At 33.1% G+C, this 26,095-nt stretch overlaps 1 protein-coding gene across 3 annotated transcripts in view; it reads right to left on the bottom strand.

Annotated features, from left to right (window-relative positions):
- The window catches only part of CSMD3 (CUB and Sushi multiple domains 3), a 594,913-nt gene that overhangs the window by 56,228 nt on the left and 512,590 nt on the right, over positions 1-26,095 (bottom strand). For all 3 annotated transcript variants that reach the window (XM_077188509.1, XM_077188511.1, XM_077188512.1), the window contains 7 exons: positions 25,856-25,969; positions 21,449-21,637; positions 20,912-21,058; positions 18,225-18,413; positions 14,141-14,326; positions 12,640-12,834; positions 10,769-10,942 (listed from right to left, as the gene is read on the bottom strand). In XM_077188509.1, the coding sequence (XP_077044624.1) occupies positions 10,769-10,942; positions 12,640-12,834; positions 14,141-14,326; positions 18,225-18,413; positions 20,912-21,058; positions 21,449-21,637; positions 25,856-25,969 (1,194 nt within the window). The remainder of the gene's footprint in view (positions 1-10,768; positions 10,943-12,639; positions 12,835-14,140; positions 14,327-18,224; positions 18,414-20,911; positions 21,059-21,448; positions 21,638-25,855; positions 25,970-26,095) is intronic.

Raw genomic sequence — 26,095 nt, 5'->3', positions numbered from 1 at the left:
AGAAATATCATAGATATCAATCCATGTGGACATTATAAATATAGCCTTTGTACAATTAAAAAAAACGCCAAAACTTGAACAATTTATTGCTGGAATTTTACTCTCTGTAATGTTTTCCATTCTTTCTCTCCTTCCCAGTGGAATCCCAAAGAGATTAACATCCTTTGGTTGAAGGCAGTCAGCACAGCCGCCACATCTTACAGCAGCCAAATGGCAACCAAAAATCTGTCTATGCCTAGGCCTAATCTTTTCCTCTGTATTATCAATATATGAGAAATATTGTATTTTCATTATGAAAGTCATAAAGAGACATTTAGCCTGCAGAGAGGCTGGGGAAAAAACAACAAACTGTGTAGTTGCTATTTTTCATAATGAATTCTGGAAAGTGGGCACTGTGATTCAGCAAAAAATATGGTAATGGGAAAGTCTTCTAAGAATAGTTGACTTCATGAAGACTGTGACATATTGTAGAGAATTCACTGCCAAAAGAAGAGTAAGACAAGCAAAAAAACCAAAAAAAGCAGAAAAGCAGTGTTTCAGCTAGTACTTTTTAGGGAAATAAAACCAAACCATCAGCCACCCAAATTCCTCTGCTCTCCTTTTGTCTTCTAATTTTCCTCAAATAGCCCCAACAAACAAATCTCCAAAGCATGGAATTGCTGATAAGAAAAGCCCTATGGAACCAGGCTGTTTTTTTCTTTGAAATTTTAAATGCTTCTAGTACCCTGATGCATTTTTCTGCATTTTGCCTCATTCATTTAAGGCTAGAAATATAAAAAATAAAAGAAAAAAAGAAAATCTTACATATTTTTACAACCCAAGTTTTGTATTGTATTTCATTGTATGAAACATGATAAAACTATCAGAATTTACCAATTCAGTATTAGTAGTATATGAACCTCCACATATATTAGATTGATGACTCCAATTTGACTTCTGTGTATTTATCAGGAGTCCAAACCTGGTACTGTTCAAAGTTATATTAACCCTTCTTCATTCCCTCCCTGTTTCCCTCAGTCTTATGTAAAAAACAGGTATACATGAAATTTGTGCTTTCTAGGATAAGATGGCATAACATGTTTAAAAAATTTTTGCCAGAGAATTTCTTGATTTTTTAAGAAATTCATAATCCATTCAGCATGTAGTAGACTTTTTTGAACATGATCCAAAGGAACTAATTTCCCTATCCTCTCATATTTCTGACTATAAACAGGACTAACCAGATGAGGACTAAAAACTGAGCTGGTAAAGATTAGCTTCTATTGAAATCCAACCAGACAGTCTGCAGTGATTCAGATCATGCTCAAGGAATATTTTTTTAGTTGCATTTAATTAAAATATATGGCTTGGTTCCTAATTAAGAATTTAGTGTTGCTTTATGGCATAGTGGAAGCAGAATACTTCACTAGAAAGGTCAATCTCTGTTTCCTATGCAGAGAGAATAAAACTGAAGTAATTCAACATGTGAGACAAATGACATCACAGTGGAGTTTCTGCAACTGTCCATGGACTTAACAAAACCCATACAACTTCAACAGGTTGAAGCTGAAAATTCATTACAAATCATCTGTATGTCTTGCGGTAATATCCCAGTCTCATTCCAGAAAATTTGAAGTAATTTTAAAATCCCATCCTCTTAGTCTACTTCCTTTCATTGTCATAAACCTGTCAGACCCTAGTTTTGACTTCTTTGACTTTTGAGTTTCTTTTTTTCTTTATTTTCTTTTTTTACTTTGACTTTCTTCAGCATCTATTATATACAAGGAGAGGGGTAGTGGATGTTGCTTACCTGAAATTCAGCAAAGTATTCAACACCATTTCTCACAGCCTTTTCCTGCACAAAAGGGCAAGATACAGATTGGGTGGGTGGTCTTCAAGATGGGTAGGGAATGGGTTAACAGGCTGCACTAAAAGAGTGGTGATCAATGGTTTGCACTCAGGCTGGAAATCAATCACAACAGGGTTCCCTAAGGATCAGTAATGGGCCCCATGACATCAAATATCTTCATAAATTATCTGGATGATGGGATTGAAAGCAGCCTCACCAAGTTTGCTGATGACACCAGACTGAGGTGAGGTGAGGCAGACATGTGAGAAGGAAGAGACATCTTACAGAAAGATCTGGGCAGGCTGGAAGAGCAAGTGAGAAAGAACTCTCTGAGGTTAACAGAAACACCTGCAAGATTCTGCCCTTGGGATGACAGAACCAAAGAGCCCAGAACAGGCCATGATCTGTGTGCTGGCTGGGGAGCAGCGTCACTGAAAGGCTCCTGAGGGTCTTGGTGGACAAGAAGCTGACTGTGAGTCAGCAGTGTGTGGCTGCAACAGTGAAAGCAAAATGGATCCTGGGCTGCGTCTGCAGAAACATTATCAGCAGTGGTAGAGATGTGATCATCCCACTCTATCCAGTGCTTGCCAGGCTGCACATGAAAGATGCAGAAAGATTCAGACAGACTGCAAAGGCAGGTTATGAAAATAATCAAAGGGTGAAAAACCTCTCCTATGAGGAAAGGCTGAAGGCCTTAGTTCCTGAAGAAGAGAAGGCTGAGGTGGGGTGGGGCTCATCACAGCATTCCAGTACTTAGAGAGTGGCTAGGAAAATATTGGACGCTCTCTCTTCACATGGAGTCACATGGAGAGGAGGAAGAGCAATGGGTGCAAGCTGCACTGGGAAAGGTTTCATCATTACATAAGAAAGAATTCTTTGACTGTAAGAACAAGAATTCCCCAGAACAATCTATTCAGAGATGTGATTGGAGTCTACATCACCGGATGTTTTCAAAATGGGACTAAACAGGTTGCTAGGTAATCCCATCCCAGCTTCCTTTGCCATGAAATGTTGGATCAGATGATTTTTCAAATTTTTTCCAACGTGGGCTGTTCTATGAGTCTGTTTCTTCAAATCCCTCTGTCTTGATTATTTCCTCCCACTCTGTGTAACAGTTATACCTTTGGAGCGCTAACTATATTGCATGACTGATTGTGAACTTCCCACTACTAGTAACGAAACATGATTTTAAAACAGTAGAGACTACTTCTATCCCTATTTAACATTTCCAAACTGAGAAATAAACCTGAATTAATTAAGAATATTTTAATGCTATGTTGTAAAACTGTACTTCTGTCAAAACAGAATTCTAAATCAATCAGTGAAAATGTTAAGTAAGTAAATATCATTTAAAAACAGGATACACTAGACTTGTGACACATTTTTTATCTCAAATCTAAAAAAGAGATTAAAACAAACAAACAAACAAAACGTGAGGATTTGCAGGATTTTTTTGCCAGTATTTACTCTGCTTTCCAGAAGAAGTTTAGTGTGACTGAGGGATATATAAAAAACCATTAAAAGCAAACCAAACAAAAAAAAAAGAGGCAAAAAAATCCCAACACCAAAACAATCCAATACCCCAAAATTATGGGTTCAGCATTATTTGTTTTATTTTCAAAAAAAACCCCCAAAACCTGACAACTGTTATGTAGGTGAATGTGGCAAGCAGTTCTCTATGTTTTCTATGATAAGTTGAAATAATGGTGTACATAGTTCCTGTCAAGAGACTGTTGGAGAACTTTACTAGAATTTCCACTTATTCATGCAAATAAGTAAATTCCCTAAGATTGAAAAAAGTTAGAGAATCATGAATATTATCCAGAACTTTTATTCTTTGCTTTAATTTTCCACTCTATTTTACAGAACCATAGAGATGCTCTCTGCCAGAGGAAATTAAGACCTCAACTTATAGTAGCAGCTAGAATTACTTCTCCAATATCAAGAGGGAAAAAAAAAAGCATAGAGGAAGAAAAAACAAAACACCTCTCAAACCATCAAAAAACATCTATCATTATCAACACCTGTATTTAAAAGAGAAATTATTACTTACTTCAATTCTATTCTGGGTTTTTTTTCATTTCTTCTAAAAGTAAGGTGTTTATTTATTTTTCTCATACATTTTAGTAGAATTCTTACCTTTAGCATTTTTTATTAAGCTATCTATGAAAATAATTCCAAGATGATCAATATAGATTAAAGATATGCTTATATTTATTGCTATATATTCTGGTATTTTTAAATATCAATTCTGGTGGTAATTGTTTCTCAGGACTTTCATTTAAACTCCTATTGTAAGGGCTTTGTGACAAATAAGTAAATTCTAATGCCCTGGTAGTAAATAGCTGACGTCCCACTAAGTTAGGATTCTAGACTACATTCAGCTAAGCTATTCTGGAGTGTTTTCTTGACAACTTTGTCCATTGTCAATATCTCTATTTTTTTGCTGTACCATAAGACTAGTTGTAGTTCCATTTTTTTCTATGACATAGATGTAAAAGATTTTTGTAGCATTTCTATGAATTCAGATGAGACCCATGGGTCTGAATATAACCTGTAACTTGTAATACTGAATCAAATATACCACTTTTGCAAAGACAAGTGAAAATTACAAAAAAAAGTATTAAAAGAGACTAAATGTGAAGGTTTTACCGAGTAGCAGATTTGAGAGAAGAAATAAGAAATATAATGTTCTCAATTTCCAGTCTAGCAAAACTTGAGAAGAATAATTGCATGAAATATTATTAAAAAACAAAATTAGTCAAAGAGTGGGAATGAAGGATATTAATAACCTGTGACCACCAAATAAATTACCTAATTTGACATGAAATCCTGTTCTAGCAATGAAGAATGAGCATAATAACTTAGTGTCAGAACCTTTGAAACCATAGCTGCAAATGAGATTTCCTTTCTGCAGGTTGTTCTATGAGAACAGGAATAAATGAATGCAGAATCTTTGCATTAAATGGCAAAAAACATGCCTGTACTTACTTTAGTTGTCAGTAGTGTCAAAAATGAGCACAGTAGTGAAACAAATCTACATACCAATGTATTATTGAAAACAGATATTTATGTTATTTATTATTCAACAAAGTTAATTAACCTGTCAAGATGACCTCAGCTGAAAAGGGAAGAATTATTTCCTGGCTTTTTTTCTTTTTTTTTTTTTTTATTCTTTACAGGGCTTCCATTTAATAAAAAGATATAAGAAGGCACAGTTCTGGACAAAACAGGGTGGGCATTTCTCTTGCTATTTTCAGAAGAGTCTCATTTTTACAGCTGTTCAAGCTGTACTAAAACTGTTCAGGATGAATGGTAAAGTTATTTTAAATCTTTTTTTAATCCATGGCCCACAGAGGGAAGTTCTCTGCTGAATTCCTTGAAACAGCTGAATAATTCTTTAAAGATGAAACATCATATACCTAATCTGAAAGTCTAGTTATTATTATACAGTGGTACTGAAGAACAAAGAGAAGCATATGGCTAACTCCAGATATATTAATTCAGTAACACTAGAGATGCAGAATCCCCCTTAACTGAAATACCAAGAGTTTAAAAAAGAGATTTAAAAACAGTGAAGATGAAGAAGGTAGTGGCTTATATAGTTTTCTAGAAGTTTCAAGTATGAAAATAGTGGCAGAGAGGTTACACTTCAGAGGTTACATAGACATGGAAACCTTTCATTTGCTGGAAGCTGATTGAGAAAATATATAAAATGCTATTGATAAATTAATGTACCTGAACATTCTTTGCTGTTAGCTTACATGGTTGCTTTGCCCCAGGTGGTATGTCTGCTATTTTTTTGACTCCATGGACAGCATTGTTCTTAGAGCTGATGGATAACTGATTTTTCCTTTACGAGGAACAGGCTGCCAACAATGACTCATTAGCATTTTAAGGCAGTATTTTTGTATGAAAAAGAGTTGAGTAAAACTGGGATAAATATTCCCCAGCTAACACATCAAAGGATGTGTTCACATTGGAATTTTGGTTCAGATCTTCCTTCTCTTAAATGTGCTGAGTGATTTTACCATGAACAAATTAGCTTCCTTTCAGAGGAAGCACACTGAGAAGCTCAACTAGGTGCACAAAACATGTTTCATCTCCTTTTAGATAAAAGGTAGTCAAAATTAATGACAGATCTTTTTGACAACTTAAAACCATATAAGAAATGATGGCATTTGGCCCAGAGGACTAGAGCAGATATAGTCCAAGGAAAATTCTCTGAACCACATGTAATGCAAATGTAGATAATTCTAAATCAATTATTTGTTTCATGATCTGCTCAATCTGATGGATTATTTTTTAATTCAGACAAAGATACAGTAAGTGAAGTGCAGCCTTTCTCTTAAAAGAAGAGATGAATGGTATTCTTAATATTATTGTTTGGGAAGTGCAAATGTTGACATTTAATGTACACACTAACCAAAAAAGCTATTTTCTTCTATCCATCTGCCTTTACTGAAAGCTCATCTAATATTAGCCATTTTTGGGAACCACACTACCTTATGCCTTATTAATCAAATAAACTTCATTCTTCATTTTTGCATTTAATTCATAGGGGCACTTTATAAAGGTGCTCTCCAATGAACTGAATTAACATCGTTTGGTCATATCACAATTAACAGAAAAATATGAAGTCTTACAGCCCTTTAAAAATTTAATCATATTTTATCTTTTATCTTTATTTGAGATTTAATACTAATATGCAGAACTGAACAAAACTATTGTTCCAGAAGTTGCTGAGTGTATCCCATATGAAATAATGGCACTGACTTTTGGTAAATAAGGGAGAGAACATCAACATATCTGTTTTATCAGGATGTTTAGATGCCATGAGGTATTGAGAAAGAAGAAGGAATTAAGAAATAAGTGTTAGGTGTTGTACAGCTGAGATGAAGAGGATAGAGTCACGAGTTCAAGAAATGTGAAAACTTGGAGTTAGCTCACCAATCAACAAAAAAGAGAAATGTGCATATCTTTCCTCTGAGTTTAAGTATTGGTTAAAAATCACATTTTTTGCTGCCTTTTCATGTAGTTTTCATTGATGAGATGTCTAAACAACATTTAAAATTACCATCAGTCATGTAACTAGCACAAGTGAGGGAAGCTCAGTAAAATAACCCCCAAAGAGAAGTATGGAATTTTGTACATTACATTTACAATGAGTAAGGTCCTAGAAAGAAATCAGAATTCTTTGTAAGAATCTAAGAAAACTGCTCCATTAGAAGGGCAGTAAGAAGAACTGCATCTAACAGACAGACTTTTCAAAGCATGCTATACTTTTCTTTGTTAGTTTTACTTTGTTAAGTGTTTTTGACTAAGCTGTCTAAAATGTTAACCAAAATAAGACATAAAACATTTTAAAAGGCAAAAAATACGTTAAAAAAAAATGAAAAAATAGTCCCGATCATGATGTGTAAAAGTAATGTTCTGAAAAAAGGGGGAAAAATTGTGCTAGAGAAATCTTAGGAAAGTTTTTTTTTACCATTCATATTCTAGTTAACCCCAAAGTTTATCTGAAAGTACTATAGAGTTATTAAAGTAGACCCAATTTACGTCCACTCTAGGAAATGCCCAGTTTACTAAATATCTGATTACATATTAAAATAATTACACTAAAAAAACCCCTAAAGTATGATAATATATGTTTTTATGATCAATGTTATTCCTAGTATTAAATTAAATTAAACTAGTTTTAAATTAAAGCAAACAAAATTAATGCAATGAATAAAGGAAACAATGCAAAATATAAAATTGTAAATATGTCATCAGTAAATACTGTAAATATACAAAGTTTTCATACAAACAGACAAAAAAATAATCAATTTCTTGTTGAATATTTAAGCATTTTCCCAAGAGGAAAATGTATAACAAAATCACAGATTTGTCAGTCTCTTTTTATAACTAGGATATTCAATAAAAATCTATTCCATGTTTCTGAATGTTTCTCAGGATTTATTACATAGACAGTTTCAGTGTTACCAGTACAGAAAAAGATCAAGCATAATAAACAGTGAAAGACTGTTTGTAACCTAGGAGACACAACTATCATGATTTTAATCTTTGCTTGTTTTTTATTTTAAAAGTCTAATGTGATTTTTTTCACAATAAAATGTCCTGGACATTTAATTTTCTTTAACTTTGACAACAGAAGTACTTCAGAAGCTCTATTCTGTTTTGTTTCATTTGTTTTTTTCAATTTGAACATTGTTTCTTCTCATCATCTATGGAGAATAAGGACCAAGAAGTCAATTTCCTACTATTATAATAAGGTGATTACTCATGAAGTACTATTTTGTCATTTAGGTATTATTTAAAGAAAAAATAGTGGGATTGAGAAAGGAAGGCAGTTGTGTTAAGTGTTCCTGTTTTTGCCATAGATTCATTATCCATAAATTATCCATCTTTTAGTAAAAGAAGTCACAATGAGAAAAGAAAGACAAAAAAGAGCTGTGAAACTTATCATCTTCTCACACTTATCATATTCTCACACTATTATGGCTGTTATCAAAACCATGCACTGTTCCCAATGTCATGGAATAACATAACTTGGATTTTAGTCAATATTTTTGGTGATTTAAGGCTTACCTCAGTTCTAATTCTCATCTGTATCTGATTAGGTTCACCACAAACTACTTTAAAGTTCTACTGCAGATACTTAGATTCTTGTTTGTTCTACCTTTCAAAATTACACATACCTGGAAGTAAAATCAAGCTATCTAATACAACAATTAAATGTAATTATTTCAGTAGCACTTTTGAAAAAAAACAAGTGCATTTTTAATTAAAATACTTGAAAAGGGTATTATTTTTTTCCGGTAGGATTTCATGTAGGTCATTTAAGTATATTCCTAAGGGCATCTTCAAAACTTAAAACAGAAATACATTGGAAATCACTTCAACTACATTTTTCAGAAAGTAAAAGTGGAAAAGCTCAGTTGTAAAAAATGTTTACAACCAAAAGCACGAAAACATCAGAAGTAGATAGTGAACATTACTGATAAATTCCACAAAAATTAATTTCTTAAAATACCCACTTTGTAGGTCTTTCTGCTGTATTTGATCTCCTTTCTCCCACATTCTAATAGTGCTTTAATTTCCTCCACTTCCTATACTTTCTGACAACAACCTTCTTTTAAATATTTCTTATTTCTGGTTTGTCATTAGCTGATCTCATCCCTCTGAAGTCTCAAATTTCTTATGGAAGAAACAAGAACTGAACTGAGTTATTCTGAGTCTGCAGGGCACTCAGTGATGTAACTCAGTGATGTAACACAGTAGGCAGCATTGTTGCAAGAGAAATTATGGCAGCCATGACTCTCTCCCTTTTATAAATTTGCTCTGTCACTAGCTTTTCTGTTTGGCTTAGATTACTGGTTTTGTCCTCTAGTTATATAGTTGTTTTCTTAGCTTTTTATTGTTACTGGACATTATAGTGTAGGAACTGAATAATAATGAATCTCTTCCAAGATGTATGGGTCCTCTTTTAAGTTGCAAGTAAAGATTATGTAATCTGTTACTATTATTAAATTATATTACAATTTCATTTCTACAGGCAAATGTAGGAGAAATTCAATTAATTCTGATCTTCACTTGGCATGAAGTTATTTTGGCAAAATTCTTAAACACAAGTATTTTTCCAAGGTGCTAATCACAAATAGGATCTAATTTATCTGGTTTTATATTATTATTTTTCTGAAGAAAATTTTTTACATTTCTCCTAACTTCAACACCTGTAACTTCTGCAGAAAAATCAGTAAAAAGTAAAAACAAAAAAACTGGCAAACAAGAAAAAAGCAGAACATTTTGATTTAAACACATGGTATAGCGCTTCAAAAATTTAGATTTAGAACATGCAATTGCTGACAATTTAGAAGATGAAGAATATCAATAGTTTCCATTGTTAAAGTCAAACATAAATGAAGCCTCTATCCCTCTCTGCTGCATATCAGGGAATATTCCAGCTGCAGACTTGTAGCCTGATAAGCAAAACTTCTGCTCATTCATGAGTCATTCACTTATGTGAACATTAGAAAATAATGCTGTTTATTTGGGATTAAAAATAATTTAAAAAGGCGAATAGCAATCTGTACAAATATATATTGCAACAAACCCCAGTATTTAATGTATATACCAGTTCAGTTTTCTGAGAGTATCAGTTTATGGATATTCTGTTATATATTCATGCCTCTACAAACGAGATACAATATAATTTCTATATTTCATTCTAATTCAGAATGATAACATACTTTTGATTTCAACTGAAATTAAATTTTTGGTTAAATATAGAGTTAAAACCTATGTCTCTACATAATATAATAACCCAGCTCAAGGTACACATGACAGTGAATCAGAAAGAAGCCCTGAAATTGCTTCATGTGTTCATTTTATTCATAAATAATTCAGGCAACAATGTCTGAGTATATTAAATAAGAGAAGATGCCTAACCTTGTACAAGTAAAGGGTCTGAAATTCTGTGAAAAGCATCAGGACAGTGGCTTTCTCTCAGAAATAAGGCTACACTGGTCCTGTCAAAGTTTCCACAATTTTTTTCTTCTTTCTGCATCTTGTCAAGAATACAGTTCAATTCTATGACACAACCACTTAGTTCAGATCTACTATGCAGATATTTTAGTGAGGATATGTATTAGAGTTGATACATCTGGAATCAATCTGTCTTGCTGCTTATGTATAGTTCTACTTTAAAGGCATATACAAAAATACACTAACAGATTTTGCAAGTTGCAAAGATAATGAAATTTTTGAAAACATAAACATACTTCTAATTTGATGAGAAAAACAATGCTGCCCAGACACACACATGCAGAGCTCTCTTCAATGTGTCTGCTATATAGAAAAGGAGAAGCAAATCACTTTGCTTACTTTTGTCTCCTAGAGAGAAAGAATATGGACAAGTCATGACAGGAGTAGCCATACCTAAACATCTGGTCTCAATTCCTCTCCAGAGTCCAGATGACAGACATTCCCTCACTGCAGAGCCAACTAGCATGTATCCTGAGTCACAAGTAAATATAGCTGTAGATCCATATGTGATTTGAGTTCCAATCTTATTCCCATTTGGAGGTGTAGGAAGTTCTCCACAGGAAATAACTTCATGGCAAAACAAAAACAAAACATAAGTGTACACCTGAGAATCACAAACACCCAAACAATAATTCCTATTAACCAACACTACTTATCAACCAGTCAATCAAATAAATAAATTTCACACCTTGAAGTATTTTGCAGAAATCTGTAGAAATCATAGATTAAAAACCTGCAAACAAAAACTATTCCTTCCCCAGAAATTATACTTAAAAGAGGGGGAATAATGATTGAAATAATTTCTGTAAAGTTAAAAAAGGCACTCAGAACACTATTGAATGTTGTTTAATTACCTTGGCTTTATCAAGTACGTTTTGCATACTGGAACATCACAATTACTATCAGATTTAGTTATGCTTCTTTGGGAAGGGGTCATTTTGGTCTTCTAGATCATAATGAAATGCCTTCCCTAGCATTCACACATTACAGTTTTATAAAGAGTGAATGATATTGATGGAATTTATTGCTATTTATTTACAATTGAAACATCTTTTCAATCAAAATAATATTCTTTTCTGCCAATTTTATTAATTAACAAAACTAATATATTAGTAGTAAATAGAAGGCTGAAATTAGGTAGCACACTTTATGCCTAGAGGAAAGTAAGTAATAATATTTCAAACAAAGCTTCTCAAAACATAGCTAAAAGTAGTTTACCTTTCAAAGTAAAAAGAGATACAAATACAAATTTAGTATGTAGAGTATATATACAGAGAGATATAGATACAGACAAATACACAGTATTTTTAACACTAGTAGAGACAAAATATTGCAATTAACTTTTTAAAATTCTCTAAATTCTATATTCAATTTCCAGTTATAAAGAACTCAAAATCAAGGTTAATTTCCAGTATAATTAATCTGTGTTTGAAAATGCATTTTTAAACTTCTTTTTTTTATATATATTGTCAATAAATTACAAATGTATTTTGAGCCATAGTTACCTGGCTTATCTACAGGCTTTTTTAGATATTTTTGTATTTATACATAAACATGCAGATACACACATTTTTGATGCAGAAACCAAAAGCACAGTTGTATCTCATTCTGTCAGGGGGGTATGTCACACCATGTTCCATAAAGAGAAAGAGTTTTGCAGCTTCAAAGTGTAACCAAAACACCACAGTTTTGTAAAAGAGAGGTCTAAATGTAAATTTATAAAGAAATGTGCTTTTCACAGCAGTAGGGGAAGGAAACACAATGATAGCTACATCTTTAGTTGGTTTAAATATCTGAATATTAATTAATTTTTTTTTTAAATTATCTATTGCAGGTTACCAGCATACCAGCTAATGGTAGGAATGATGTGAATGTGTGCAAATTCACACTACATGGTAACTACCAGAAAGGAGAGATTATTTTATTTATCAAGTGTGAAGACAGGATACAAAGGTTTTGCACTTTTTAAGACTTTACAGCATTCCTGACCTAAAATAAACATATAGGAAAATATTTTCTTTGTACCTTTATAAATTTAGGGACCTTTAAACTCCAGAAGTGTGCCTACAGATATGTTCTTGTCACTAAATCTAATGTATTATATTTGTAAATAACAACCTTTAGGATACCCAGGAATTCCAGCCAAGAAACACCTTTTCTAATTTACAGTTTTGAATACTAAATTAGTTCATTTCTAGTTCACCCAATAAAATATTTTTTCCTGAAATCTGTATACAGCAGATGCAGATAAAAGATGTACTCACTTTGACAGTAAGGCCGCTCATTTCTCCAGCTCCAGGTGCCATTAGCAAGACACTCGATAGATGCTGGTCCCAAACCATAATACCCAGGATCACAGCTGAAAACTACTTTTGTTTTATACTCATAGTGTGAACCATTCACTATTCTCCATCTTCCATGTTCCAGGGTAAAAGAATTGATGCTTGGACATGTAACAACTTCCAAGATAACAAAAAGACATAGTTATTGGTGGCTTAGCACAGGCAGATTGGGAAAATCTGTACCATTATTAATAAAAAATGTATTTTAAACACAATGACATAATCTTTGAAAACTAAAGCTGTACTTGAAATTGGCTGTGGTTGGAGGGCATGAGTTGTCTCATTTAATTAATAATTATCCAGAAAGAGAAGGGATTATGTATGCAGAGTGATGCAGTTGGTGTAGATAGGAGCTATAGCATGGTTGAATTCACTATAGCTGGACCTTCTGTAACATTTTACATCAGGCACCAGAATCTTTACTAAAATTTTAAGTACATTTAAATGGAGAAATTATTTTTCTACCTAGGTAAACTCTATGAGACATGAAAGACTTCTTTGAGAGGCTGTACAATGGTGACAGAAAATATCCATATACAGGTTGTTTTTTCAATAGCTATTTATTTTTGTCTCATTTCTTAATTCTGAGTGTTCTTCCTCCAGAAATGGAACAATAACATTCCAAAACAGTAATAGAATAAAAAATAGTGTAAGAAGCATAATGATTCTTCCCACTTTGTTTTACTCTATTTTCAGTGGTTCTTTAGAAAGAGAAAAATTCATGACAGAATGAAATTTCAAGAAGAAAAAAAAGGAGAAAGGGGAAATCCCTGAAAAATACTGCAGTCTTAATTTTCTTTCATTTCCAAAATACATTTGGTGAGATAATCCAAATCCCAATGTGCATGAGACACTGACATCCCTGTATCACTCTTGCAATCACCTGGGTTTTCATATCCCATTTCCCATTTGTAATTGCTGATATCCACTTGATTTTGGGAGTTAAATGCATTTTCCCTGCAGTGATGTTCCCCCAAGTTTAGATGGTGTAGGTCTATAATGATGGGATGAATATAAATAATAAGCATCAGTCTCAAACAATTATCACAGGTTTTGCAATTCGGGATGGTAAAAAGGGTTTGCTAACAGTACATGTATTATGTAGCTATCACTGAAGAGATGACTTTTGTAGAAAACCTCTGCAGCCATTAAGTTTGATTTAACTGTAAATTAATTATTAGCTTGATAGTACTCTATAAGCTCTAGCATGTTTATTCTGCTTATGCTGTGAAGTTTCAGCATGTCTTAGTGACATATACTTCATATGTGTATTTCATAATAATTGAATATCAGCAAATAATTCATAGATTAAAGTAACCTGAAGATGAGCATTTAATTCATGTGAAGATTTGTGTCATAGATAAATAAAAAAAAATGTACAGACAGGTTTTTACTCGCCAGAGACTTCTTACATGTTACTCACCTACACAGCGAGGTGTTTTATTGTGATTGCTCCAGGTACCATCAGGCTGGCAGACTGCAGTAGTAAGCTCTTTGGCTGATAGCCTGTATCCATCATTGCAAAAATAAGTAACACGGGTGCCAACCAAGTAATCTGTAGTTAATATCCCACCATTTAGTGGAGCTTTAGGAATTCCACAAGATATTGCTGAGTAGAGACAAAAACAAAGTTTTTTATGTCTTCAATATAAGTTTCCACTGACCTCAAAGAGCTTATGCATTGTAAAATCACTAGTCTTAAATTCATGAAAATTAATTTTTACCTCATTAATGTGAGTTTTAAGCATGGAAATAAATTTTCTTAAGATTTTAGGGAATTGAATGCAATGAAGCTCTTGATGGAGAAAGTAAAAAATAAGAATAATGGTTTATAAGTCTGCAGCTAAGAATTCAAAATGCAGATGATAATATAGCAAAAGGGAATAGAAAATATCTGGGAAAAAATATGACCAGCATGGTTGAATCAGTAAGGCACCAGTCTGAGAAACACACTTTCTGTGTTTCTGTGTCATATGATTTATGTTCAGATTTCTTTCATCGGTTGTACTTTGTGACCTCTGGCAAATCACTAAAATTACCTTTCAACATTCTATTTTTTCCACCTGGAAAGCAGAAAGAAAATACCCTTTTGAAAATATTGAATCACAGACTCATAGAATGGCCTAGGGTGAAAGGGGTCTTAAAGATCTAGTTCCAATCCCTCTGCAATGGGCAGGAACATCATTTACTACATCAGATGGCTCAAGTCCAGCCTGGACTTGAACACTTCCAGGCATGGGGCATCTACAGCTCCTCTGGGCAACCAGTAAGGAATTCTCTTCTGATGTGTAATTTGAATTGATCCCCTTTTATTTTAAAGCCATTACCCTATCCTATCACTGCATACCCTTGAAAAAAGCCCCTCTCCAGGTTTCCTGTAGGTTTCTTTTAGCCCTCGTCTTTGTGATCTGTGACTTATGAAGTGAGACTGAAGCACTTGTCAGTGAGGACTTTCAAAACCACTGCAGAGTACCTCAGCTGTCTCCTTGTCCCAGGTAATCGAGTGTCCTGTATCCTTCTGGACAGGGCTTGCAATTTGCCTGGTCTTCATTTTATCACCAATATATCTTTAGAAGCTGTTTTTGTTGCCCTTGACAGCCATGGACAGATTTGTTTTATCAAGGCTCTAGCTTTCCTAACCTGATCCACAGCTGCTTGGACAACCTGTCTGTATTCCTCCCAGGATGCCTGTCCTCATTTCCACCCTCTCTAGGCTTTGTTTTTGTGTTTTGTTTTGTCCAGGACCTCCTTGCTCATCCAGGCAGGTGTCCTGAAGTTTCTACCTGACTTTCTCTTTGACAAAATTTCTGAGGATGCAACATTTCTGAGCTTGGAAGAAGTGATCCTTTGACTATTAACCAGTTATCTTTGTCTATAAAGCCTTAAATCTAAGGCTTTATTCCATGGTAGTCTACCAAGCAAATCCCTGAAGTGGTCAAATTCTGCTCTTCTGAAGTCAATGCTAGCCAGCATTCACCCTGTTCTCTGCTCTAAAGATTTTGTGCCCTAGAATTTCACAGTCTTTGCACCCTTCAGCTTTATATTCCTCATCAGCCCCTGCTTGTTGCTGAGAAAAAGATCTAGCATAGCACCTCTCCTTGCTGGCTCCTCTATCTCTTAGAGGAGAAAGTTGAAAACTGCAAATAAAAGTACAAGATACTATTTTATTTCTTTTCTTTAACAAAAATAATGTATCAAGAGAAAATCTGGTTCTAAATAATTCTCTGTCTGTTTTGGGACTAAAAATAAAAACTAACCCCTTTCCACATTCTGAAACCACATATCTAATGTAGGTCAGATCAAAAAAAAAAGTTAGAAAAAAGGGCTTAGACATTTAAGTCTGAAGTACTTTACTTTGAAGTCAAATCTTGAGCCTTAAGAAACTACCTATCATGCCCACACAGGAAGGTTAATCCTCTCAGACTATGTATAAATACTTGCGAAAAAAAAAAAATGCAATCTATTTTTGCCCCTACTGGGAGCTGATCTGACATAAAACTGATTTGCTTCATAAGCAATATAACAGCTGTGTGGCACAGTACCAAAGCTAATAATCACAGCTAAGACACAGGTAAAGCACCAATCCTATAACAACTTGCAGAACAGAGGCATAAGAATCAATGTTAAAATATTCTTGCATTGCCATAAAAAAACCCTTGCATATTACATGGAAATTTAGGAAAAAGAAACATCAAAAAACCAGAATACAGGCACACTCTGCTAAAAAGATCACAGTAAAATATTTCTAATTTGCTATCACCTGTCTTGACATAAGAACATATGAGAACATATACCTAATACTGTCACACTATCTATTGGCAAGGAGAGACAAACACACATTTAGAAAAAAAAATAAGAAAACTGTGATTAAGAAATTGAAGACCCCAAGAAACTACAATTGAATTCAAAGCTTTAGAGGGTATGACGACATGACCCTAGAGAGATAAAAAGTGACAAGTTAATTAAACGAGAATGTTCTCCTTCCATCTTTTACTGAACATCTGATAAAACTATTTCACTTGCCATCACCAAGGAAAGAAACCACTTCTATGGCACTAAAATGAAAACATGTGGCCATGTTTATTACTTCTTAAATTCCTCAATATCTTGGATTGCAGATTAGACAAATCTTTCCCTTCAAAGATGATAGCTATATGGTTGTATAAACAAGTAACACTCTTTACTGCATAACTGACCTAGCTTAACCTCTTCCTTCGGAAGCACATTAATGATAATAAAAGCTTTGAGACAATTCCAAGAGTTGTTCGAACAATTGTGGAACATCAGGGCCAGCATTTAGCAGTGCCTAAAATTAATATCCACTTGCAAAATAATTGTAACATGCAAACATTGATTACAATCCTAAGCAACAACAAATTCTACAATATTGCTTATTCATGTAATGGACATAATTCACATCCTGTCTCTTTCACCAGTCAGTAAAATACATATCAGATACATTCTAGCTGCAATCTGAGGTGTTCTATATCTACCATTGGAGTTAATTATTCCTTCAGTATTCAAAAATCTCCATTAGGACTTGATACATTTTGAGTCATATTATCCATGTTAACAATTAATCTTGTGGCACAAGAAAAATATATCTGTCCCTTAACCCTAAATTTTTAAGAAACAAGATGCAAACCAGCAAGGCATGATAACAGACTTTTATATAAATAACAGATCTCCCAGAGGTCACCCAATGATATTTCAGTTTACAACAGTTTTGAGCTGAATTTCATATTTGTGGAAACTTGCACAGAAAAGTTGCCCAGAGAAGTTGTGGATGCTGTATCCCTAGAAGTGCTGAAGGCCAGGTCGGACTGGCATGAAGCAACCTAGTTGAGTGAACAGTGTTCCTGCCCATCCCAGAGGGATTGCAACTACAACTCTAAGGTCACTTCCAAGTAAACCCTTGTATAATTTTATGAGAATTACCTTTTAGTTAGGGAAAAACGTAAAAAAAATCAGGAAAATTTATTGCCACATCAGATACTTAGAGAGGAAAAAATTACAAATAGGAAATATCCAAAATTCCCTAAAAATAGAACTATCACAGAAATGTTTGGTCACTATATGTCAGCTTAGGCAACATTGTTAATCAAACTGAAACATTAAAATCTATTCCTTTTTCACAAACTTTGGAACATAGTTCCAGTTCCAAAGATATACATTAAAAATATACACAGTCATTGGAAAACCTTAGTCATATTAGTTCTCAAAGAAGAACAGCATTTTAAAGACTTATGTGAAATTTCAGAAATTGTTATTGGACCAAAATGAAGTTCTTAAATATTCTTCACTGAATATTAAAGCAGTGTTTTCTGCATGTCAGTCTTATTAGCTCCACTTGAAATACGGTTTCTTAAAAGTGCATTTTTTTTTATGAGGTTGAAAAATTTTGGCACAGATGTATGACCGTGAAACATTTCCCTTCTATTCATTTTAAGTCAGAAAAGAAAAAGAAAGTTTCTTAGAGTGTAACTTTTTTTAACAAAAGCATTTACCTTGACAAGCTGGGACTGGAACGTCCCAGGAGTAATACCCATATGGAGACTTCCTGCACACAGCAGTACTTTTCCCGATGAGCCGAAAGCCGCGGTCGCAAGCCCAGCGGACCATGCTGTTGAGCTGCCCGCCTGTCTGGCTGACAATGAAACCGTGCGGGGGCGACTCTGGGGTGCTGCAGTAGAGAGCTTGAAACATAAATATTAAAGGAATAAAATATGTGTTCGGAATTCGCGTAGCAATTCTTGAGAAATTCTGGTTGAACCCAGTGGACATCTGATCGGACACTGAGAAAGCATTGCTAAAAGTTGTATTTTATGTATTGTAATGCATACAGTGACCAATTTCACAAAATATAAAGGTAATAAAAATAGAGCTTTATAAGCTATTTACAAGATTCAGGTTTCAGTAGACAACAAAAAAATGAAGCGATAGCTCACTTTTATAATTGGGTATAGCTTTGAGGTTTGGGGTTTTTTTATCATCTTCTTATTAACTACTGAGCTTTAGTTTATGATGAAATTTATTGCAATTGTATACATTTCAGTAGTATACAAATTTTTGAAAGAGGAAAATAACTAGTACATCCTGAACAAAACTCTTTTTAAATAGTCCTATTTTCTGGTCCTAAATAAGTTCTTTCATTTAAGTTCTGTAATACACTGAACTGAAGGAAAACATTAAAAATAGATTTTAATTATATTTATGACAATCATGATAAATCCATGGCAAAAATACTGCTTTTAGTTCTTGATTTATTTAGAACACATTAAGTTTTACTGGAGTCTTATCTAGAGAATATGAAAAAGAATCATAACTCAATATGAGAGGAAAAAAATATCTCTAGGAGTTACAGTTCTTATAATCTGAAATTATTTATGTACTTAACAACTCTGACATTAAATACTGGTTACTCACTATGTTTCCTTTATCTCACTTGTTTATTGAGTACCAAGAAATTTAGGTTTGGTTGTCTTGTCATAGGAGTGGACCAGAAGTCTCTTATAACCTGGTAACAACTTTAAGATAAATTTTGTGTGGGCAAAAGTTTAACTCGGTGTCTGATTAATTTGATAAATAGCTGCAAGCCATAAAGGCTGTTTTCCCTTTTTGTTGGAAAGAAAACTGTGCTGGAAGTTTGTTTCCAAGTGCTGTTTTTATGCTTTGAAGAAATGTTGATAACTTGATATTTATTTTCTCAGGCAAATAGAGAACTGCTGCTTTACTCGTTCTTTAAACTTTTCCATGTCTCACGACTTACTTCAGGTCAATGTTTTCCTCATGTGAAAGCTTCCTCTGGCCAGAATGGAGTCATATGGCTGTTTGTTTACAAAAGATATTTATTAAACATACTAAAGCAAAGAGCAGAATCAGAACTACTGCTATATCTTTCAGACTACATATTATGAAAGTTTTTTCTTCCTTACAGTAAATGTCTCCTGACTTACACTTTTTGAAAGAACCAAAGATACCGAGACATACCAGGATTTTCTGTGTGAAACAGACCACTAAAAAATATTTCCTGTCTGCCTCTCAACAGTTTTCTCACTGCCTGAAAGGAAAGACTTTGAAGAATTTTCTCTTCTTTCTCTTTTAAGAGATCCAAAATGGACTACAGGAAATGAAAATCAATGGCATATATTATTTTATGCCTAGTAAACAGTGAATTTTACCTAATGAACAACAAACATTTTAAGTCTGAGAAAACTGTACTCTCTTAAAGCGAAAGATGGAACTGATGTATTTGCAGTATATATGACCATAATTATTTTTCTCCAATTGTGAAGTAGCCAAAAATTGAGGAAAACAAAACAAAAAAAATCAGCAGAAAGAATTTTATGCTTATTCTTTATTTCTTTATCCACCTTGTGAAATGAAACAGCTTCTATGCCAATAACTTCTCTAATATCTACAGATACTATCCCCAGTACTCTTCCTTGTGTGTATTTCATATCTTTGGTCATCATAAAAAATTTCAAATATCGATTTTGTGCAATTGCTGTAAATTACAACAAATCTACTTTAGCTTGACTAATTAAAATATTTTCCAGTAAAGTAAATATTATATAATAATTCTGTTAAAGCAATTTTACTAAAATCTAACTTTGTCAGGTACTATTTTCATGCACTATTCATAAATATGTTAATTTGAATTAATAACACATAAAATACTTGCTTTTTTACATACTAATTTATCTTTTTTAATGTTGATTGCTGCTTCTGTTGAACCTTAAATAAAAGAGTTTGAACCTTCAGGGTCTTATATTTTTCCACTTTATACCTGTTCACTCCTGCCTTGTTGCAATGCTTTCCCCTGTCCCACCAAAATTCTTAATAATGAATTGCATAAAGATCTTGTTAGAAAAACACCCTAGTATGAAGAGGTACACAAGTGCAAATAAATGGGAGGGAGAAGGGGAAGCTGCTTCTTTTATCTGTAGTATCTGTAGTACTGCCTTATGCCATTTTGAAGCCCTGTCTTTTATTAATTCTCTACAGAGCAAATGTGTGGGGTTTTTTTCCTCACAAGATGAGGGTCATTAGATTCAAATATATAGAACAGATTGGATTTCCTTTCAGTTTGGTTAATTAAGGATATCAAACATAGCTTATATTACCCTTTGCACATAAACAAATATTCCACATTGAATTTTTATGCACATTATAAAAAGTCACATTTGCATACCTATATATCTTATCCTGAAACCTTTTTTATTGGTGCCATGATCTGCTGACCACCGGAGAAATACTTCATGGCCATTGCTGGTTATATTTAGAGAAGATGAATAGTCCCCACTGAGAGATATGAGCAATGGGCTATGACTATTTGGTCCTTGGTACAAAGGAAGGAAAAAAGAAGGACAAAAGGAGTTACAAAGTTTAAAATAACATACAATAAAACATATGCACACAATTAACATACATACAAAACTTCCTTCAAGCCAATGGCAAATTAATTTGAACTAAAAAATTGAAATATGTTATAACTGGAAATTATATATTTGCTCAAAACAAAAATTATTTCTAATTATGCCATGCAGTACAATTTTAAAATAAAGTAATCCAACAGTTCTTTTTATCATAACAAATCAAAATAATTGCCTAATTTTTTTTATACTGAAAAATTATGATATGCATAAATGATAGCAATTGGACAGAAGCAATATAAAAAACCCAATGATATAGACAAGGTATCATCCAAAGTAATGTATTCTATAGTTACCATCAAAAACTTCAAGTATATCAAATTCCTTTTCTGTCTGGAAAAATTCGAAGAACATGCTGATATTATAACCCTTTTCCACAGTAATGGTCCATGCACACATCTGGAGGTTTGGGTAGCTGTCAGGATATCCAGGGCTCAGTATTACGCCTGTTGAATCCAGACGCATTTCATTGGCTGGACAGAGCACTGTGAAACAGAAAAATTGGCAAAAAAATCTAAAGCCCATTATTTCTATTTCATGTAATTGACGAGATTTTCCTGAGTTTTAAAGAACTGCATTACTCATTCTATTTCCTTAAATTGAGAAACATGGTGATTTAAAATATGATGAAATAATTTAATTTTTAATTTATCTGGATTCACTAGGTCTACAAGAATACACATCTCATTAAATAGAAATAGTTGATATTACCATGTTATTGGAAGTTTTTTCAAAAAATATATTTGCTTCATGATATATGAACAAATACCTTCATTATATTCAGAACCTAACACTGCTAAACAGAAGCTTTGAAATCTTTTTATACTGACAATTAACTCCTACATGAAACTGAGTTAGTCTTGAGTTACACAAGAAAAATAATAGGATCTTAGTTTTCTCAAGACCATTGGAAATAACATTGTCTCATTAATTGCGAAAATCAGGTTTTATGTTGAAAAAGTAATTGAATTATAAAGAGAGATAAAGAACACAGGAAAGCAAAGAAAGGGAGAGAAAAAGAGTATATTCATAAAGAAACTTTGCAAGAATCATAGAATATTTGGGTTGGAAGTAACCTTTGATGATCATCTAGTCCAACCCTCTTCAAATGCATCCAAACTGAACTTGAAAAACTGTATCAGCCCATATATTTAAAAAATATTTGTATCTTGGTTGCAAATTAGCATCTAGATGCTAAACTTCAAGAGTTGTTTCTCATGACCTGTTTGTTTCAATTACTCAAGAAGAGATTGAATACAGCACCTCCAACCCACTTAACAAAACTTATATGGATGGAATCTGGCTGTCAAACTACGGTGCTGTGGCACGTGTGACACGTATCTCAAGAAAATGAACAAAGTAATCCTCTCAGCTTTATACATACAAATAGACATATATTTATATAAAAAATGTGTGGCAGGGAGAGCATAACAGTAATCTGGCTACACTCATTTATTTGCAGCCGGTTTTACCTTACAAACTGTCTTTAATTTCAGGATATTCTTAAATTCAGGATAATTTTCGGCTAAACATCCCTCAGGAATTTTATAGAGAATTTAAAGACTTGTTTCTGTTAAACAGATTCTCTTGGAAATCGGGGATCTAAGTTTCATGTGAATCAGAGAACATATTATCTGAGATATAGTTAAGAGATACCATTACAGAATTTTCTCAGGGTCCCCTTAATATGATGCAAAATACAGTTGGAATCTTCTTACTCTGAAATTTTCATTTTATCCTGAAAGTAGAAGCTAATTTAAAAGAAAATTAAGGGCAAAGTTACATGCTCTGTTTGGACAATACTCTATTTTAACTAAATAAGTTGATAAAAATTGGCTAAACTTGTAGAATTTAGTGATTATTTTCACACCTAAAGGAAATCTGGAGGAATTTTAAGAAATGCTCATCCAACTGACACACAAAAGAGAAAAAACGGAGAAAAAAAATTGACATAGTTTTAAATAGCACTAAATGTGATGTAAACTAACCTGTAATAATTAAAATTACCACATAAATATTAGATATAGTTTGCATCAATATTTTTTTTAGGAATTCGTCATTTGTCTAGTATATCTTTACTGCAATATATTAGATTCAAGACTAATGTTAGTCTCATGTTACTTTTGCTCAGCAGCATTCTTCAGATTTACTTATGGATTAATTTTGAATGTAGGTATTGATCTATTTCAAGTCAAAAATTAAAGAAAAATTCAATCAAATACCACTATACTGGCTAAAGCATATAAGATATGCACAAGGTTAAAGCACCAGGAATTAACAGTATTAAGTTAAAAAAACCCCATATTCTCTACCCAGTGAAAAGAATTAGTACACCAATACTAATATGAACCAACAGAAGAACTCAGACTTTTCCTTGCAAGTGACTCTTGCGTGGCGTGTTATACTCTGCACAGTGAAGTGCGGCAGCTTATCCATAGACCAATGCGATGTAGTAAAATCATGAAAGACAGAAATTTTTTGGCATGCATTTTTGCTGCCTTTAGGTTCCACAAAGCTCTCTATTCATCCTTTATTACAGAAGTGGAACTTATATACTGTGATCTTCAAACTTAGACATCAGACAAATAAAAATAAAAGAAAATATGCTGCTTTCTTTTCTAGGTTGCCAGTAGGACTGGTCATTTTTAGCACAATTTGACAAATTCTTTTGCAATTTTCTTTTTCATTTTCCAAATCTAATTCTGAAGACCATTTTAATTTCATTCTGCTTTAAACAGAAATTTTAAGAGTATAGATTTAAAGTTTAGCATTGGAACCAATGTTTAGCATTCATATCTGACAGATATAAGATTAGCTACAGTAAATGAAGTCATCATTCCTGAGTTTTTGTCTTGGGTCTTGCATTGAATACAAATATGCCTTCAGCAACACACACTGAGAGAATGCTTCAGGATCAACACATATGTCCCTATTTGCCCTATCTAATATTGCATCATTTTAACATTTAAAGCAATGCCTGGAGGTTACTATGGTTTTTCACCTATTAAATGCTATACATCTGCCAAGTAAGGATTTAAATTTAAATGGAGGTGTTGGAAGCTATTTCTAGACACATTTGTATCTAACTAAATGTCTAGATTTTCAGAAATTATCAGTGTGAAAGTTCTTATGAAGCTCACATTTCAATTTCACTTTGCATTTTTAAGAATTACACTCAGGGCTGTGAATGACTGACTTCTGCATAGTTTTGTTCATAAAATCAGGGGGAAACAGCTTATTCAGTTATAAGAGTAACTTCCATCTTCCTAGAAATGGAGGAAAAGAGTATATTTATACAAGATTTTTTTTTAATTCTGAACTGCAAGCTTAGGTGAATAATATAGTGATAATAAAGTCCTAAAAATTAATATACTGATATTTAATTTCTTAACATCTACATTGTGCACCATTTCATAATTTTAGAAAATACTTAGAAACAGTAAAATAACAAAGTTTTACTTGTAAATTTACTAGATTTATTCATAATTAATTTAATATTACCCAATGAATCTTTCAGCATGAGTGTTTTATGTTGGATAAACATGAGCATGAGTGGATATGTTAATGAATTAAAATTACTGTAGAAGGACACACCAAAACATCAGATTGGTAGAAAAAAACAGATGGCAGTATTTTTCATATAATACAAATATAAATCAAGCATACTTATTGTGACTGATTTGAAAAAGTATTTTAATCCTGATATAGATGTTAGAATATTAAGCTCAGGAACAGATAGATCACAAAAGTATATCACAGAAAGTAGCAGAATTCAAAATGGCTTTTTTTTTATATAACTTATACTTTTATGAGGCTGTGGTGTTTTGGTTTGGTATTTTTTTCTTGAAAACGCTTTATCATACATGTTTATAACTCTAGGTCCTTATTTATCTTTACAGATGTAAATGGAAGAATAAGTAGCATAACATAAACTCATGCCCACTGCTGGAACTGCAAAGAGATTCCATTTTTTTAATGAAGCATGTGCAAGGCTGATCTTCATTTGTTTCCTAATCAGTTTGGGATGAAAGAAAGATTTCTTTTTTTTTTTTTTTAATTATGGGAAATCTATATTCTACCATAATACATCAAATTTCACCTTAATAAATACTAGTTTAAAGTATGTATGATGTTAGTGCCTGGTAGGACTGTAATCATTTTGACATTAACAATGAGATGGCATTAACTCCGTGTTTTCAGTTCTCAATAGAGAAAAAGTGAGCAAACACATGCATGCACACACACATATGCAGAAAACCTGTTTCTTGGAATCCACTGAATAAAAAATGCAAGTAGTTAAAACTGCGCTGAAAAATAATTTTGTGAGCTTGTTCACCCAAATCCATGCTATGTTAATTTAGCGTCTTTTAGAATTCCCATATAAATTTTCATACTATTATGTTGTAGTGAAATGAGTCTCATTATTTACCAGACTTCCTAAAATAAAATAAAAAGGAGTTGCACAATTATTTTCACAAAGTAGAGTAGCAGCCCTTTTAGCTTGTGAAGTTCATTAAAAGATTACTAATTATTTTGCATTAATATCTGACATACATGAAACAAACCAAAGAGAGATATATTGGGATAAATCATCAAAAGTCTGAAATAGTTTCAGTATGCTGTCTTATGTAAAGAGATGCAGAAGTTATTTAAGGAATCACCACTGAACTGGTATGGCAGCAGGAAAATAAAAAGGAAAAAACCTTGACAAGTAGGTGGTGGTCCATCCATCTGAAGCCTTTCCCCTAGCCGGCATGTCAGAATCTCATTACCAACCAGCGTAAAGCCTGGCTGACACTGGTACCTTATTATGTCTCCTGTTCAGAAAAACAACACAGGGCAAAACACACAAACAAAATAAGCATTAAACAGCAATTAACTGGGACTTTTAGCTTTGAAAACATTATTGATTAATGAAGTTTCTTACCACCATATTATACAAT

The sequence above is a fragment of the Agelaius phoeniceus genome, chromosome 1, assembly GCF_051311805.1.
Source record: "Agelaius phoeniceus isolate bAgePho1 chromosome 1, bAgePho1.hap1, whole genome shotgun sequence".
NCBI lineage: Eukaryota > Metazoa > Chordata > Aves > Passeriformes > Icteridae > Agelaius > Agelaius phoeniceus.
Note: the sequence above shows the minus strand (reverse complement) of the source record. Positions and strands in the feature narration are given on the sequence as shown.